At 39.1% G+C, this 15,254-nt stretch overlaps 1 protein-coding gene across 2 annotated transcripts in view; it reads right to left on the bottom strand.

Annotated features, from left to right (window-relative positions):
• Nucleotides 1–2,649: 2,649 nt before the first annotated feature.
• pappaa (pregnancy-associated plasma protein A, pappalysin 1a) overlaps nucleotides 2,650–15,254 on the bottom strand; it is a 99,955-nt gene continuing 87,350 nt past the window's right edge. For both annotated transcript variants that reach the window (XM_063478446.1, XM_063478445.1), the window contains exon 22: nucleotides 2,650–8,548. In XM_063478446.1, coding sequence (XP_063334516.1) covers nucleotides 8,444–8,548 — 105 coding nt within the window. In that variant the 3' untranslated portion in view covers nucleotides 2,650–8,443. The remainder of the gene's footprint in view (nucleotides 8,549–15,254) is intronic.

Consider the following 15,254-nt stretch of genomic DNA (forward strand, 5'->3'; position numbering starts at 1 on the left):
GTTTAGTGTTGTATGATTTCTGCCAAACAAGTACCACCCAAACAATCGGAGTACGAGGCTGACATCCACAAATTGCCTGGTTTTAACCTGTGGATGATTGAATTTACATCACTTGGATTCAAGCAGTTTTCCCTATAGTCAATTATGTGGGAAGCACCACCTGTTAAAATAATGTTAGATGTAACATTATGTAAAGTAAGGTCGCCAATGCTGGCAGGCTACTGAATCAGAAAAATTCTGCAAAAAAAAAAGATAATCAGTTTATTCTAAGCATCTGTCTTTGCACTGTTTTATTACATTGGAACAATGGCTTCAATAGTTTGAATTTACATTGTACTTCGTTTCATCTAATTAATTAAAATTAGGTCGAAGGAGTAAGCAGTATTGATTATCAATATCCAGCATGTATCAACACGCAGAAAATGTGGTGTTTTATAGTTGTGGTTGTGCTAATTAAATGTGGCTCATATGACTAATGTGCCCGACTTGAAATGACACGGACCTCACAGGAGAGAAGCCCATGGTATGCAAACCACTACAATGAAGTTGCACAATATCGGAGCAATAACTGGATCACAATTAATTAGCATGAAAGGAAAATGAGGCGCTGATGAAAATGGCTGTAAGCAATTGTAGAATAGAGTGCAATCCTGTTATTTCTCAAGTTTTACCCAATTTGCTGCATGGTCTAGCAGAAAAATATTTACATTGAGTTGGAAAGGGGGAAATCAGTCACTGAACTACCAGCTATCCCCTATGAATTACACTAAATTATGTCATTAACTGAAGGTCTTCATGTGAGCTGCTGGGAAGCATTTTCTTTTTCCACCTCCCTCGACAAACTATTCCTTTACGCTCAGATCCAGTTTCTTTCCAGTCATGCAACATTAACCGCACTTTAAAAATCAGTAGTTTGATGTTCATTCTCACAAACTGGGCCATTAGGCTCATTCAAGAGCCAAGAGCACCACTCACATTTCCATGCCAATGTATCAATGAAGGATGAAAGAATGAACAAGAATGAGTTCTATATAAAAATCTTCCATTGTGTGCATTCTTAAAGCTTAGGTCCTCTCCTAAAAGCCTGGGACTCTGTGGATTCTGTGCAGTATCTTAATTGTTCCTAGGACTCCACTCTTCTGGATAGGCACCTCTATTTTGTGTCTGGAATCTGCTGGAGCCACACTTCCAGCTTTGGAGTCACAGTTCCTCATACTCCTATTACCACAGGGACCCCTTTAAGCTTTACCTTCCAAATCTGCTCCATTTGTTACTTCCCCCAAGTGTTTTCCTAGGGGAGTCTCATGCTCCTTTCTGTTGTTGCTATCCGCTGGAATTGCCATGTCTGTCCCTTGTCAACCACCATTTTCTGGTTTGTTGGCTAGAAGCTGCTTGTCTGCCAAAAACTGGGATGTTAGCCCTGTTGTTCTCAACATCTTCATTGGTGTCTCCCATATGCTGGATTAGAAGTGGATTGGATAATCTAAAGATGTACCGGTACACTTATATCTTATATCCTGCTACTATGTGGTGGCTAGTGAGGCCTGTTGTTGTGCTGCCATGGTCAGAGCCTGTGTGTTGTCCTTCATGTTAGCCTTTTCTAGTCACTGCCTGGATTTCTGGATTACAGCCACTTCTTGCATCTACCCATGGCACAGTCCATGCAGGAACTTGGTCTTCCGTCATAGTTCCTCCTCCTGTGGCCACCTTATAATGCAAGGTGGGTGACCAGATAGAAATTAGGTATTAGTAGCTTTCGTTTTCCAGAGCCATTTTGCTGTGTCCACCAGATGCCAGATTTGAGTTGCTTTATTCTATTATCTGATATTATAGCACTGAGCTACCAGGGGCTTTGTGGTCAATGCGGACATGGTCTTCTGTTCATCCAATATTTACCATATGGGTAAATCGACTGGTTCTTATATAGCGCTATTCTACTCTGAGAATTCAAAGCACTTTGCACAACTTGCCTCATTCAACTATTCGCACAAGCACTTTCTTCTATGGACTTTGTCTGTAATTGCTTTCTATCTGACATTCACACGCATTCATACTCTGATGGATGTATCAGATAGCAAAGTGGGGATTGAACCAGCAACCCTCTGATTAGTAGATGACCTGGTCTACCACCTGAGCTACAGCCTCTCGCGTTGGGTTGGCTGGCACAGTAGCATAGTAATAAGCTGAGAGGCATCCAAGTCAGTATGGCTTTGTTTATATGTCTCTCTGTCATGTTCCAAAGTAGGCTCGAGTTGCATTGGAGTCTAGCCTGGGGACCCTTACGGAGTGCAGTGTTGAGTGGGATTTAAACCCCATGAGGGCCCGCTGCTTCCAGCTGATGTTACCTATAGCGTAGACCTAGCAAGCTAATCTAGTAATGACCTGAAATTCCTTGCAATTTGGGGACAGCAAACAGCATGGACAACATTTGGAAAGGTTTTATAGTGAAGCTTGAATCTGTTCAAGCTTCTTACACACTGACAAAAGGAAGTTGGTTGCTACTTACAACGCTGGACCCACATCTTTTTGTCTATGCAGCATTGTCTGTCAATGATTAAAAAATATTGGAACTTTTTTTTAAAAAAAAACAGACCACAGACATCCAGCATTATGCTCACTTTAACCAGTGTTTTATTTCTACACAATAAATGACAGCAAAATGAACATGATACTCATCTTTATGACTCTTTTATGAAAATATAGCACATATCAGACATGTTTTGCAATGTACCAGAGCACCAAAAAATATATAATTGCAACTGTGACAACAGAGAGAACAATCGGCTGAAACATAAAAGTCCAGTCTGTTGTATATGTGCCTGAAAAGTGCATACTGTGTAAGAAAAAAAGTGAAAGGAGGTCATCTGAGGGAGCAAGGGCCCACTGAGTTTGATGGCTACCTTTACAGTGTCGGTGAAATTCTCAGCAAACACAAAAGCATATGGATAAGACTCAGTAACATACAGTATGAAGTGAAGATAAATGAAATTGTTGTTGGTTAGTGTCAGTCAACTCAGACAAATGTGAAATGAACTTCTCAATACATAATAATGTTAAGTTTAATTATGAGGATGAATCTGAACAGACTGCTAAGAAATTGTTATGATATTATTCATCTAAAAAACAAATAATTTATGACACAATGGATAAATTCATGGTTAAGACAGCTGACAACAGTACTAGAATTAAGCCATTAGGAACAAATAAATGCAGACAAGTGGTGTGGTAAAGCATCACTTTTTTGTTTTGTTTTTTTTTTTCCTTTTTGTTTTGTTTTTGGTTTTTTTGTTTGTTTTGTTTCTGTCTTGCAGGTGATACTTTGACACAATGCACAACATTTCACGGTTCATTTCATTGTATAATAGTTATGATAAAAATCAATCGGAGACCTACTCCCAAACAGTTAGTACATGGTTTGCAAATACAATCATCATATAATATTATTACTATTTACATCTTAAAATATATTTGTTGAGCAACTGAGTACGAAACATTGCAGTAATACCACTAGATACCCACATACTATGCAAATACACTTTTTTTGTAGGTCCAACTCAGAAAAAAAGGGCAATCCAACTTTTTTTTTTTTTAATTGATTTACTGAAGGTTTAGGAAACAGAGATAAGGGACCATTCTATAACAAGAGGCCTGTGAGAGGTACTTCATGTCTTACAACACGCATAGACAATTTCTTACGAGATGGCACACCAGTATTTTTCTCCACAAAGATTTGTGCAAAAACATTAGGTATTTAGACACACTTTCTCGCACTCTCCACTGCACTTTAAATGAGTTAGACACAACGTTTCCGACATTTTTTTTTTTTACATAACATAAAAAGCCAGGTGTTAAATGAAAAGCAAAAAACAAACAGTTGTTGATGGAGATGTGGAGAATTACTAAAGCCTTGCAAAAAATGTTGCCATAAACGTCATATTATGTGATAAGCATATGCTGTAGGTGAGGCGAACTGTTGTTACTTGAGCCTAACTTCAAAAGACTCTGTAAGCTGGGCAAACATCCTCTCTAATTTTCACAGGGCAAGCTTGACCCTGCTGGCCCTAAACAGGCATACCTGACAGTGACAGATGAGGCAGTGTGTCGAGGTGTGGGGAGGTAGAGGTAGCAAGGGGGTGGGAGGGGTGGTAGGAGTCCCAGAGAGATATGGTTGCCAACCCCAAGAGAAACTCTGACTCACTGGCCTCGGCGTGTTGCCAGTCAGGCTGGCCACCCCTGGCTTAGGGGCAGCCTCTGTGAGTACACATTTTCACACCTGGACAAATAGCAAGACAGGCCAGGAAAAGCAGTCCACCCGTTCCTACCTCTACCCCTACCCACCATCTACTTTTCTGCCATCCAAGAACGCTCACCATCACCTGCCTACTGACCTCCAGTCCAATTTTTCCCTTTAATTTTCAAGCCCTTTCTTTGCCATTTGCCAACGTTCTTCTGTCCTCAGCTGTCTGTTCCTTGTGCATTACAATGGTTTCTCAAAACATTACTTTGTAGTAACATTAACATTTGTAGTTGTACTCGGCATTATATGGTTAAAACTCACTGCATGTGTGTGTGTGTGTGTGTGTGTGTGTGTGTGTGTGAATGTATTACATGTCTGCCTCTGTGTGTGTTTTACAAAAAATGAGAAACAAAGAAAAACGAAACGTTTACATTCTATTTTTGACGGAAAAAAAAATATACACTGCACTCAGTAACATTTAAATATGGTGAATCATCACTGTTTGCAAGCAATATCCATCTACACATATTGAACAACGAGAGACGTTCTTTCTGTGGTTGTTGGTCTAAATTGTACTGTTTATGTCTTATCAGTGCTTGACAGCATTGATCACAATATACTGTGACAAGAGAGACAGAATGACAGTTTTGACTCGCAACCTATAATATGTTGGTTTATAACAACAATGTAAAAAATAACTTACATGGACATTAAATATAACTTAAAAAAGTATAACACTCTCAATAAATAGTTCTACTATTTACACCATTGTTATGAGACTCAAAATGTCGCTAAAATACCAAAAATATAGAAGCAGCAAACATTACAAGCATGAGGTACAGCAAGGGATCGTGTGATGACTACAGTAGAGAGGTGACGTCCTCATCCAATGCACGACTGTATAATTTCTTTCATGACTATCATGGTTAGCTATGGCTTATGGGTACCTTTTCAAATATAAACAAAATAATTTTTCAAGTTGACATTCAGTCACATTCTGCAGACTTTCTTGGTGATAACAATCACTTGTTTTGGTATCCAGATATCAGCTGATGATGCACGTAATGGCTGAGGAGGATATTTCTAAATGATTCTAAGTATGTGGAAGCAACAACAGATTACTCTTTTTTTATACAGTGAAGGAAAGGGTCCAATGACAGGTTTCAGATTCATCCCAGCTGGAATGGCTTTCCAGTAACCTCAGTGGCAAATGATGAACCACAGTACTGCATATTACTGGTATCGCGTAGTGAATGTAGGTCAGTCTCCCCCCACTGGTGACAGTTTTATGTAAAGCAGCAGAATCTGGAGTACTAATATTACATATAATTTGATAATATAATATAAGACATTTTTACCAGGACTATATGGTATTCAATAAAGTGTTAAATGCAATCTTAAAAGATCATATAGCCTTTAGAATGACTTTACAAAGTCTTTCAAGAGTCCCTGTTAACGGGAATTTCTTCATTTACACGCTTCTTCAACATCTCTTGGTTTCTCTGGCACAATGCTCACCTTCGGCCTTAGATAACATATTACACAAACACCAAGGAAACTAAAGATAAATAAATTTTTAATCTAACTAGATCTTAATTATGTGATAACTATTTTTAAATGTGTACTGATGTGTTTCCAGTTGTCTTGGATTTGGGGCTTCATTGGATTATGTATAAAGGGATATATGTTTCATAACGACAGCACCTCCATACTTCATTAATAAAATCAAATGCAAATGTGTGACCATATAGGTCAGATACAAGAAAGGAAAAAAACAAAACAACAGAATAGCAACACAAGGAGTCAAATGGCCAAATATCATACAGTTTGATTCAGGTCACCATTTTGACAATAGCAGCATCTAAACATTTTTGAAATATTTACTTTTTCCCCCCTTACATGACAGCTAGAAAGTGCAGTAACTGAGGTCAATAGTACAAACACTGATTTAATATGACATTTTCTTAAAATGAAATGCATGATAAAGGACAAAAACCCCTCCTGTCCAAGAACATATAGCAATATTTACACAATATCTTGATTTTTTTTCCTTTATATTTGGTGGAAAATAATACCTTGACTTTTATTTATATGTTCTGGTATTGACTTGTTTTATTGGTTCTACTGCGCTGACACTACAATTTAGGACCACGTATTTATGAGAATGATCTGGAATTCTATAGCAGCCTAATGTTTGTCACAGGGACTGTGCCACTGGCCCAAGTTTAATGAAATTAAATGTATATTCAAGCCATGAATATGATTTCAGCCAAATAGGAGCAGCAAACATTGGACCAATATGCTAAGCAGCCTTCATTATCAAATGTGCATGAGAATAAAACTTGTGTGTATGTGTCTGGATAGAGGAGTAATAAGATACCGTGCTATTGTAGCAGCCGTGTAGTCTGACAAAATCTAACACAATGGGGCCAGAAAACGCAAGATTCACAATACTGAGAAGAGCTGATCAGAACAAGCAAGTGCACTTTGTACTGAAGAGAATAGTTTCAAAAATTACTTAAAGACGACACAGCCAGAAAACGTAGGGAGCTTTGATCGTGTTGTGACTGCAAATGGCGTGTTGACATATACATCCAAATGTCATTTTCATGTACAACCTTGTTGCCTGCAGAGCTAGAATACTACGGCATCCAATAGTCCTGAGGGGGAGAGAAAGAGAACGTGTGTATATGATTGCGTACATAAGCAATGTGTTGGTGGGCAGATATGGTCTTTGACCTATGCTCTCTCTCACAGACTATCTCCACCCCTTCAACTCGGTACTCCTGTGTGACTGTGCTGTGCAGTACTGTGTGCTCAAGGAAGCCACAGACTACAGGAGAGCACTTACTACATTCGTAGAGGGACTGGGATGTTTTTAATTTCAGTTTAAACAGTTTGAATCGGGGCTTGAGGTAACAAAGTTCTTATCAAGCGTCGCAAGGGATGAGTTGAAACTGAAACTAAAATCATGCGAGCCCAAAGTGAGGTGTTATCGATGACATTCCTTAAGTCGTGATCAATGTATGTTGGGGGGGAGGGTTTACTAGGTGAAAGAGGCAAGGACAATTGAGGTTCTGGATTTCTCTTAAAGTTCTTAGTGCATTTTATATGTGGTGTTGTCAATATGTGTTCTAATGCAGTCTATGTTAATGTGAGAAAATGTATTATGAGCAAACATACAAGTGTGAATGAATGCTATAAAGAGGTACTTTAAGCAGCAAGGAAGACAAAGCTGTCTAACCCAGTTAAATGTTATTATGTGAAGATGGACAGTAGTGAGAGCCCTAAAATGTTTTCACTATGCTTTTGGGATTTTGCTCTATACTTATGAAATCGTCTTCGGAAACTGTTTCTGTGGCTAGCTGTGGTTTGTGTGCACCTTTATATTTTGGGTTTTTGTGAGTGTGTTGAATCTGCGACTTCCAAATTAACATGGCTCTCTTATTCCCCACCAAGACCGAAATAACCTAAAGCCTCTGATGTGTCAGTGAAGAAACACACTTTACTTATAGTGACACACAGATATAGAATATCTGACCAGCACCAACTTCTAGCCCCTCCCAAAAAAAAGTTGAACAAGCTTTCAGTGTGTGAGGATTATTTTTAACATTTGTCTTAACTTCCTTCATATTTCCGAAACACAGAGGCAAAATCAGTGCTATCCTCGACGTATGCATTTTGATATACCTTTGGTTCAATCACTTGATTGTAGAGTAAGGTCACTAAAATAGACACTAAAGCCAGCACAAAACTCAACAAAAGGCATGCTACCTAGGCTTGGTTATGTTGTCGTTGTTGTTGTTGTTTTTTTGTTCTTTTTTGTTTTGTTTTGTTTTCTCATTTTTTTTCAAAAATGTCTGCTTCATGTAATTCATTTTATTTTGTGTTTTTTTTCTTGCTTTGCTTAATGTGTACTTTAATGATTTAATGTATTGCAGGGGTTACTTTCCTTTAAGCTGAAAAATGAAGGTAATGTGGAGTCCCATCTTCTTTTCTGTATCTTTCGGTTGTGGAGAGATGGAGGCATTTCAGCAGGTTGGGGTTGCAGTATGGATGGATGGAGAGGTATGCCTTTTAAGCAGCATGTGCAGGAAATCGAAGGCCAAGAAGAGGATGAAGGAGAGTCTGCCTCAGCCACTTTGGCTATGTGGTGTTGGGGAAAGGGTCCTAGGTTGTTGAACAAAGGGTCCTTACTAAGGTTGGTCACCCCAGGGAGTGGACATGCTCATCCTTTCTGTTCTCTACAGCATTGGGATCCCGACAGGAACACTCATCTCGTAAGTCACAGGACATTGGGAATGGAATCACCTGCGTAGGAGAGAATGAGAAACTTAAATTCATATGTAATTACCAACTTTAGAGCCCATCTATCCATTTTTTAATGCTTATGAAGTTGTAAGTTCACAAACACAAACACATGCTCTTTATCCTCAAAACTGAAGTTGTCCAAATATTCTTAGACAAAACCTGAACCCTACCTAAGCCTGAAGCTAAACTGTTACATCCACAATGTCACTATAGTAACACTTCTTCATAACCTCAATGTACAACACCAGCTCCAAGAGAGTTTGGACGCTGTGTAAAAAAACAAAAAAACCCCAAAATGGAATAATTTGCAAATCTCATAAAGCCATGTTTTATTTTCAATAGAAGATAGAAAACCATTGTACCATTTTCTGCAGGAACATTTTACAACTTATTAAGTTAAATGGGAGCATGCCAGTAATGTGACTCCATATAAAAACAGCATCTTAGACAGGCAGAGTTTCTCATATATATAGAAGGGCAGTGGATCCCAAATCACACAAAACAAAACAAAACAAAAATATCAACTACAATGCATAATCCCAAAAAGTTGATTCTTTTCATCTGGACATAGCGTTTTTAGTGGAGAAATGTTTCATCACTCATCTAAATGATTTCTTCAGTCTCAGCTGACTGCAGGTTTCCCCAACCTTATAAACATTACATTTGCACAATGACTGACACTAGCACCACTGACGAACAATGAGCTGTGAGGTTAGTTTCATAATCATAATATGTCCATTGTCATGACCGTTGATCACAACCACTGATCAAAGACGATTAGTACCATTCACAGAGAGTTGGGCATCCCTAGCATCCAACATCAGCATGGAGGACAGGAAGGCACTCACATCACTTAGTAATGGCCAGATGATGAGAATCAACTATTTAAAATTTCCATATCTGGATGATTAAGCATGCATCAAGATACAATACATAATATTATCAAAAGAATATGGAGCGCTATAGACAAAACTGAAGATCTGGATAGCTTTGGGCCCTCAGGTTACACTGCATTAAAAACTGGCATGATTCTGTTATCAGTGCATGATTTCAGGAACACTTCCAGAAATCCTTTGTAAACACAGTTCACCATGCTGTTCACAAATGCAGGCTAATGCTCTGTCATTCAAAGAAGAAGCCATATTATCATTTTAAATGAACCAAAGTTCAATGCTGCTCTTTGGTCACAGCAATCAAACTTGTATTTATTTACCGAAAACATGGATGCTGTATGCTCTGGACCATGAAGAAGAAAGGGACCATCCCACTTGATGTAACTGCTCAGTTCAAAAGCCTGCATCTCTTATGTTATGGGATACATAACATAAGAGATGTGTAAACTGGCAGCTGGCACATCTGCAAAGATGCATCGATACTGAATGCCATATACAAGTTTTAGAGCAATATATACTCCCATATGGATGACATGTTGTTTAATCAAGGCCTGTCAAACAACATGGCTTCATAGTAGAAATGTCCAGGTGCTGAACTGGCCTGCCTGCAGTCCAGATCTTTCACCAACTGAAAACATTTGGCAAACCATGAAAAGAAAAATACAACAAAGAAGACCCAGGACTGTTTGAGCAGCTAGGATCCTCTATCAGACAAGAATTGGACAGTATTCCTCTCCCAAATGTCCAGCTTTTTTGAAATTGGGGTGGTAAAATATGAAAATAAGAAAAAAAAATGTCTGAGAGGTGTAGCACCATGAAACTAATGGACAATTACATCTAACAAGTCTTCTCATGCTAGACATTTGTAGTACTTTATGTGATACCATCAAACAGTAGTATCATTCTACTATGAGGTGACTTTAGGTAAGTGTTTGGTCTTTTTTTCAACATTTTCTGCTCATAGAAAACTCATAATATTAACCATACTATCACAGCAATTGATCCCCTTGTTTATTCTGATAGTCTTATGTCAAAGTGAAATCCTGCAGGTGAACACAGAACCGGAAGATCAGTGGACATTGCCTCTGGCTTTGACGTCACTAGATAACGATGGTAATGCGTCACTAGCACCAGCTGCTGCTGACTTGTCTGCCCACCTCTTGGGGGGCCTGCTTCAGCTGATTCGGTACACAAAATGTGTCCTTCATCTGCAGGCCAAACAAGAAACACGTGTGGTCCAAGCAGTGAAAGGCAGCCGGTGAACCAAGGATGTCTGCATTTTGTCCTAGGCTTGCTATCAGTGTCACTTTTTTCACGTTAGAGCAGAGTGGTACTTCATTTTTTGCACAATGAATTTCAGTATACACTGTAAATGTATAGAACCTGGTCAGTGCAACCAGCAGATTCTAACAGCACATCTCAAGACAAAGACAGCTATTAGTGAAAGCTATCTGGCTACTAGAGGATGAGTTGTTTCCAGGGGAGGATCATTGTGCTATTAACTAAATATGGAGTAGCTGCTGTATAATTACTGAGACTACTTCTGCTATGCCATCTTACAAATTACACCATGAGCTCATACTATCTAAAAATTTGAATTTCTCATTAACTAAAAGATGCTGTTAGATTCAGTTTAACTTTAATGGCATTGTGTAGTGCAGAGGTCCAAAGCTTGTGAGAGTGAGGTAAAACTGGAAGAAAGATGGCCTGCTGATAAGCAAACAGTCTCTAAGCTATTACAGCTTCAGCCACAAAGGCTTAAAGATCAGTCAACCAACTTCCAGTGGCTAGGAAAAATATCTATCCTCTATTCGCTTGGAAAGTGGTTTTTGGAGGTTGCTGGCTATCCCCAGTGAGTCAAAAAGAGGGTGCTGCACCAAAAAAACTCCGTAGGATTGATTTGGCTACTGCATCTTTTGAAATGTGTTGGTTGCAGTGGTAAGGAACAGCATTTACTTTGGAGTCAAGCATTTTAATGCGTAGCCTTTTTTCCTCAGCCACACATTTCATTTTGCATGGAATCTGCTCATATCCAGTGTACAGTTTACATTGTACAGAATTTCATTACTGCTTGATGACTGTTTGCAGATACGGCAGTAGTCTTCTTGACCAGCGAGAGCTACTGTCTAACAATAATTTGGAAACTAATGTCAACTACTTGTTCTCACTAGTAGTTGGTGATTGTGCAAACTTCTGGTGACTGCAGCTACTTGCTAGAAACCAACGCATTTGCAAAGAGATTTTCTGTGTAGCGCCATTTACCAATATGCCATATACCACTACATACCAGTTTGTGACAGTTTCACACTAGCAGCTGCCAGCAACTTGTATTATATATCTACTATACACTTTTCCATAGTGGCCAGTAGTTTCCAGGGGTCAGTGACCCGCTTCAAGGCTTGCATGACTGAAATAAGGTGTGCTAGCCTTTTTTAAAAATTTTGATTTCATAGTACATTTCTAAAAAAAAATTAACATAGTTAAGCAAAATTTGAAATTGCTTTGGATTGCAGTTAAAAGAAAATGCATACAACCAAAATGTTATACCTTCATTGGTGCCAAATGACATAAAATAGACGCAATAATTTTAAGAATTGGGACTTTATTGACAGCGGGTCTGTGGGGGAGCATGCTAGTCACAGAGGAGCAGTGACGCAGGCTCTCCTTTGAAATTAGGTATAAAATAAGTTGTTTATGTGTGGGGGTGGTGTTCTTAATGTCAGGGCCAGGTGGGCAGTGCCCAGACTCCTCTGAGAAAATGAGGCCTACATGTGATGACTTTACAAGCCCAAGGCCAGACACACTTCAAAAACAGCTGTCAAATGCATGACCAGAGTTTCCTTTGTAGCATTTTGAAGCCAAGAACATGGGGTTCCTCATTCCTGTACAACTCTTTCCTAGTTTAATTACAATAATTCTGAGTTTCACACTTCCACATTGTTTCTTTTAGAGTGTCTCGCTTGCTGTGTCTTGCTTTATTATTCCTCTTCTCTTGCAGCACACTTTCTCAATACACTTCCCATTCCTTTATATCTCCTCCAAGGGCACTTCTGTTTATCTCTCAATCTAGAGAGTGATGGTGGGTGGCAAATTTGACATGGTTTCCTTTGACCTTGACCTCCAGGGTGGCTGCGCCAGCTGCCACATCTGGCCCTGACTTAAGGTTCTCTCAGGGTGGCTGGGAAATTAGACTGACTGACTGGCCTTGTGGGCCTGGGGGCCGTCGTGCTGCCCTATGTCCCTGGGCTAGAAAAGGCCTGTGCGAGGACACCCACTGACAGCAACATGAAAGCCCTTCAGAAGAACGCAGACTTTGTCAGAGCCACATCCTTCAATTTCAGGAACAGGTCGAAATAACAGAGTTCCTATGTCTGTGTTTGCAGTTTGTGCGTGTAAGCCAGCGCTTAAAGGAAAGAAGGTGGCTTTTTGGGCAAAGGGCTGGGGGAAAGGGAAATGGCTTATCTAGAGATACCAAACTGTTTATTACGTAAATTACGTAAATAAGATTATTAGAGGGAATTGTAAGCAGCCATATATATTTTTATATGTCATTATAGATTAGAGTGTGTTAATACAGATGTTTTGCTTTCTTATTCAGTCTTTATCTAGAATTTAAGATATAAGCAAAACCTAACCAGTGGCATGTTCATGCTCCTACATTCATATATTACATTCACAGGTCTCAAGATTTCAAAGAATTGTTTGTCACAGCACCAAGAGCCCTAGTGTACTGAAAAACCTAAAAATGAATTATCAGTGAAATCTTACAAGCATATGAGTCTGAGATAACTGAGGCCATTAAGAAATTTAAATTAAAAGTCACAGACTGTAAAAAAAAATATGCTATAAATACAAAATTGGAATGAGAGCGAGAGACAGAAACAACCATGGGCAAAAATAAAGTTGTTACAGATTAGATATGGAAGGAAAAAGAGCCACTTAAGAACCAAAGAACACATAACTAACTTTTGGCAATTCAAATGCAAGCACTTGGCATCAGTTACCAGCCTAAATCCCTAAAACCTGTGGGGAGTGTGTCCTCCTGCTGTGTAACTACCTTTGCTCAGCTGTGTAGAAAAGCCCTGCTCTTTATATTCACATTATTATGCCCCTCTCTCTCTCATATGCTTTTTTGCCCATTCCACCTTCAGTCCTTGCTCCCCACACTCATACAAATAAATAGTAGGAATTAAAGGAAACTATGCCATTAAAATCTGAATTTTATCACAGTACATTGGCCTCCATGTGGAAAAGCAACAGCCACTTTTCATAAAAGATCATGTGTTAAAGATTGTGTGTTTCCAGGCGACTTACATAGAGACAGGATTTGTTTTTGTTTCAAAAGATGGATTGCAGCCATAGCCGTTAGTAGATATCAGACTGTCACTTGAACAGAAAACATCAGTCATGACACATAGCAAATCATATGTTGAGCATACTTGTGCTAGACTGAGAGTGGTAAACAGCGGTGAGGGGCTGGGAAGGATCTCAGCGCTCACCCGAGACCCAAATCAGACAGAAAAACATACAGGCACATTCATAAAATGTTCTCAAAGAGAGGCCAACTATATCCAAGAAAGGAATTCCTTCCAAAATAGGTGGTGGGGGGCTAAAAAAGGGTCTTGTGCAGGGAACCCTCAGAAAGGCATACTCCATAACCCTTACTTCCTCTCCTCTCTGCCTGTCCAAATCCAGCCAACAGCTTGCAACTATTAAGGGGAGATCCTGTGGTGACCTTACGTGCAGCCAGTCCTTGCACCTTCAAAGCTCCTGGGGTTGAACAACACACAGCAAGTCATCCAGAACTCCTAATACACAAATCATTACCAAAACAAAGGAATATAGCAGTATTTGCTGGGAAGTGGAAGAAAAGTAAACGAGGTCCATTGCTTTTCAGTACACTTTACCCTCTTTCTTTCCCCTTCCAGCTGTTATTCAGCTCTTATCGGGAATAAATTCTGAACGAACATGCAAAAAGAGAAAGCTCTGGAAAACTTAAGTGAAAATTACATAATTCCTTTAATATGATTTTGTTTGGTAAGAAAACAAAGTGCTCAGGAATTGTGTCTGGAGGAAATTGTATTACATTCCAAACATTAAGATTTTTCATATTGAACTGTTGAATCAGTTCACATTTTAAGAGGCATGAATTGTGATGCCGGAGAACATAATAATAAACAATCGTGCAACAGCGGTAAAGAAGTCACTTTAAGCGGCTTTCATTAACTGGGGTGTACAGATGTTTTCATGAATTGTGTTGTATCTCTTCCATCATTGAACTGACATAAAAATGATAAACTACTGACCATTACATGACCTTTTTGGATTTTGGTTGCAGAATAAAGAAGTGAGGGTGAATACTTATTGATTTATCTATTTATTATACACAGACTTGCTGGACGGACTCAAATCATAGAAAAGATATAAGATGATGAGTGCATGTTGGAAAACCATTTTGTTCTGTTACCAAAATAGAGAAGTAAATAGAAGTAATCAGGCAAACAAGATCTGTCTGTGGCTTTATGAAAATAAAGCGCCAGTAAGTTCAATGGCATACACTGGGAACAATAACAAGCAAGAGTAAAATTCCTACTGAATGACCAATGCATCGCCAGCAGTAACTGATGGTTTGTGTCTGTTCAGGTGCGTTTTGTTTGTGTGTGAATTAGATTAGGCGAGAGTGAGAAAAAAAAAAAGACAACCCAAGTGACTGAAAGTGGGAATGGGTGAAGGGAAGACTGCATGATAATGAGATAATGAATGAGGGAATGCAGAGATGGGGGTGGGGTGTTGGGCTCATATGGAATTTTCCA

This window comes from Pelmatolapia mariae, linkage group LG7 (genome assembly GCF_036321145.2).
Source record: "Pelmatolapia mariae isolate MD_Pm_ZW linkage group LG7, Pm_UMD_F_2, whole genome shotgun sequence".
NCBI lineage: Eukaryota > Metazoa > Chordata > Actinopteri > Cichliformes > Cichlidae > Pelmatolapia > Pelmatolapia mariae.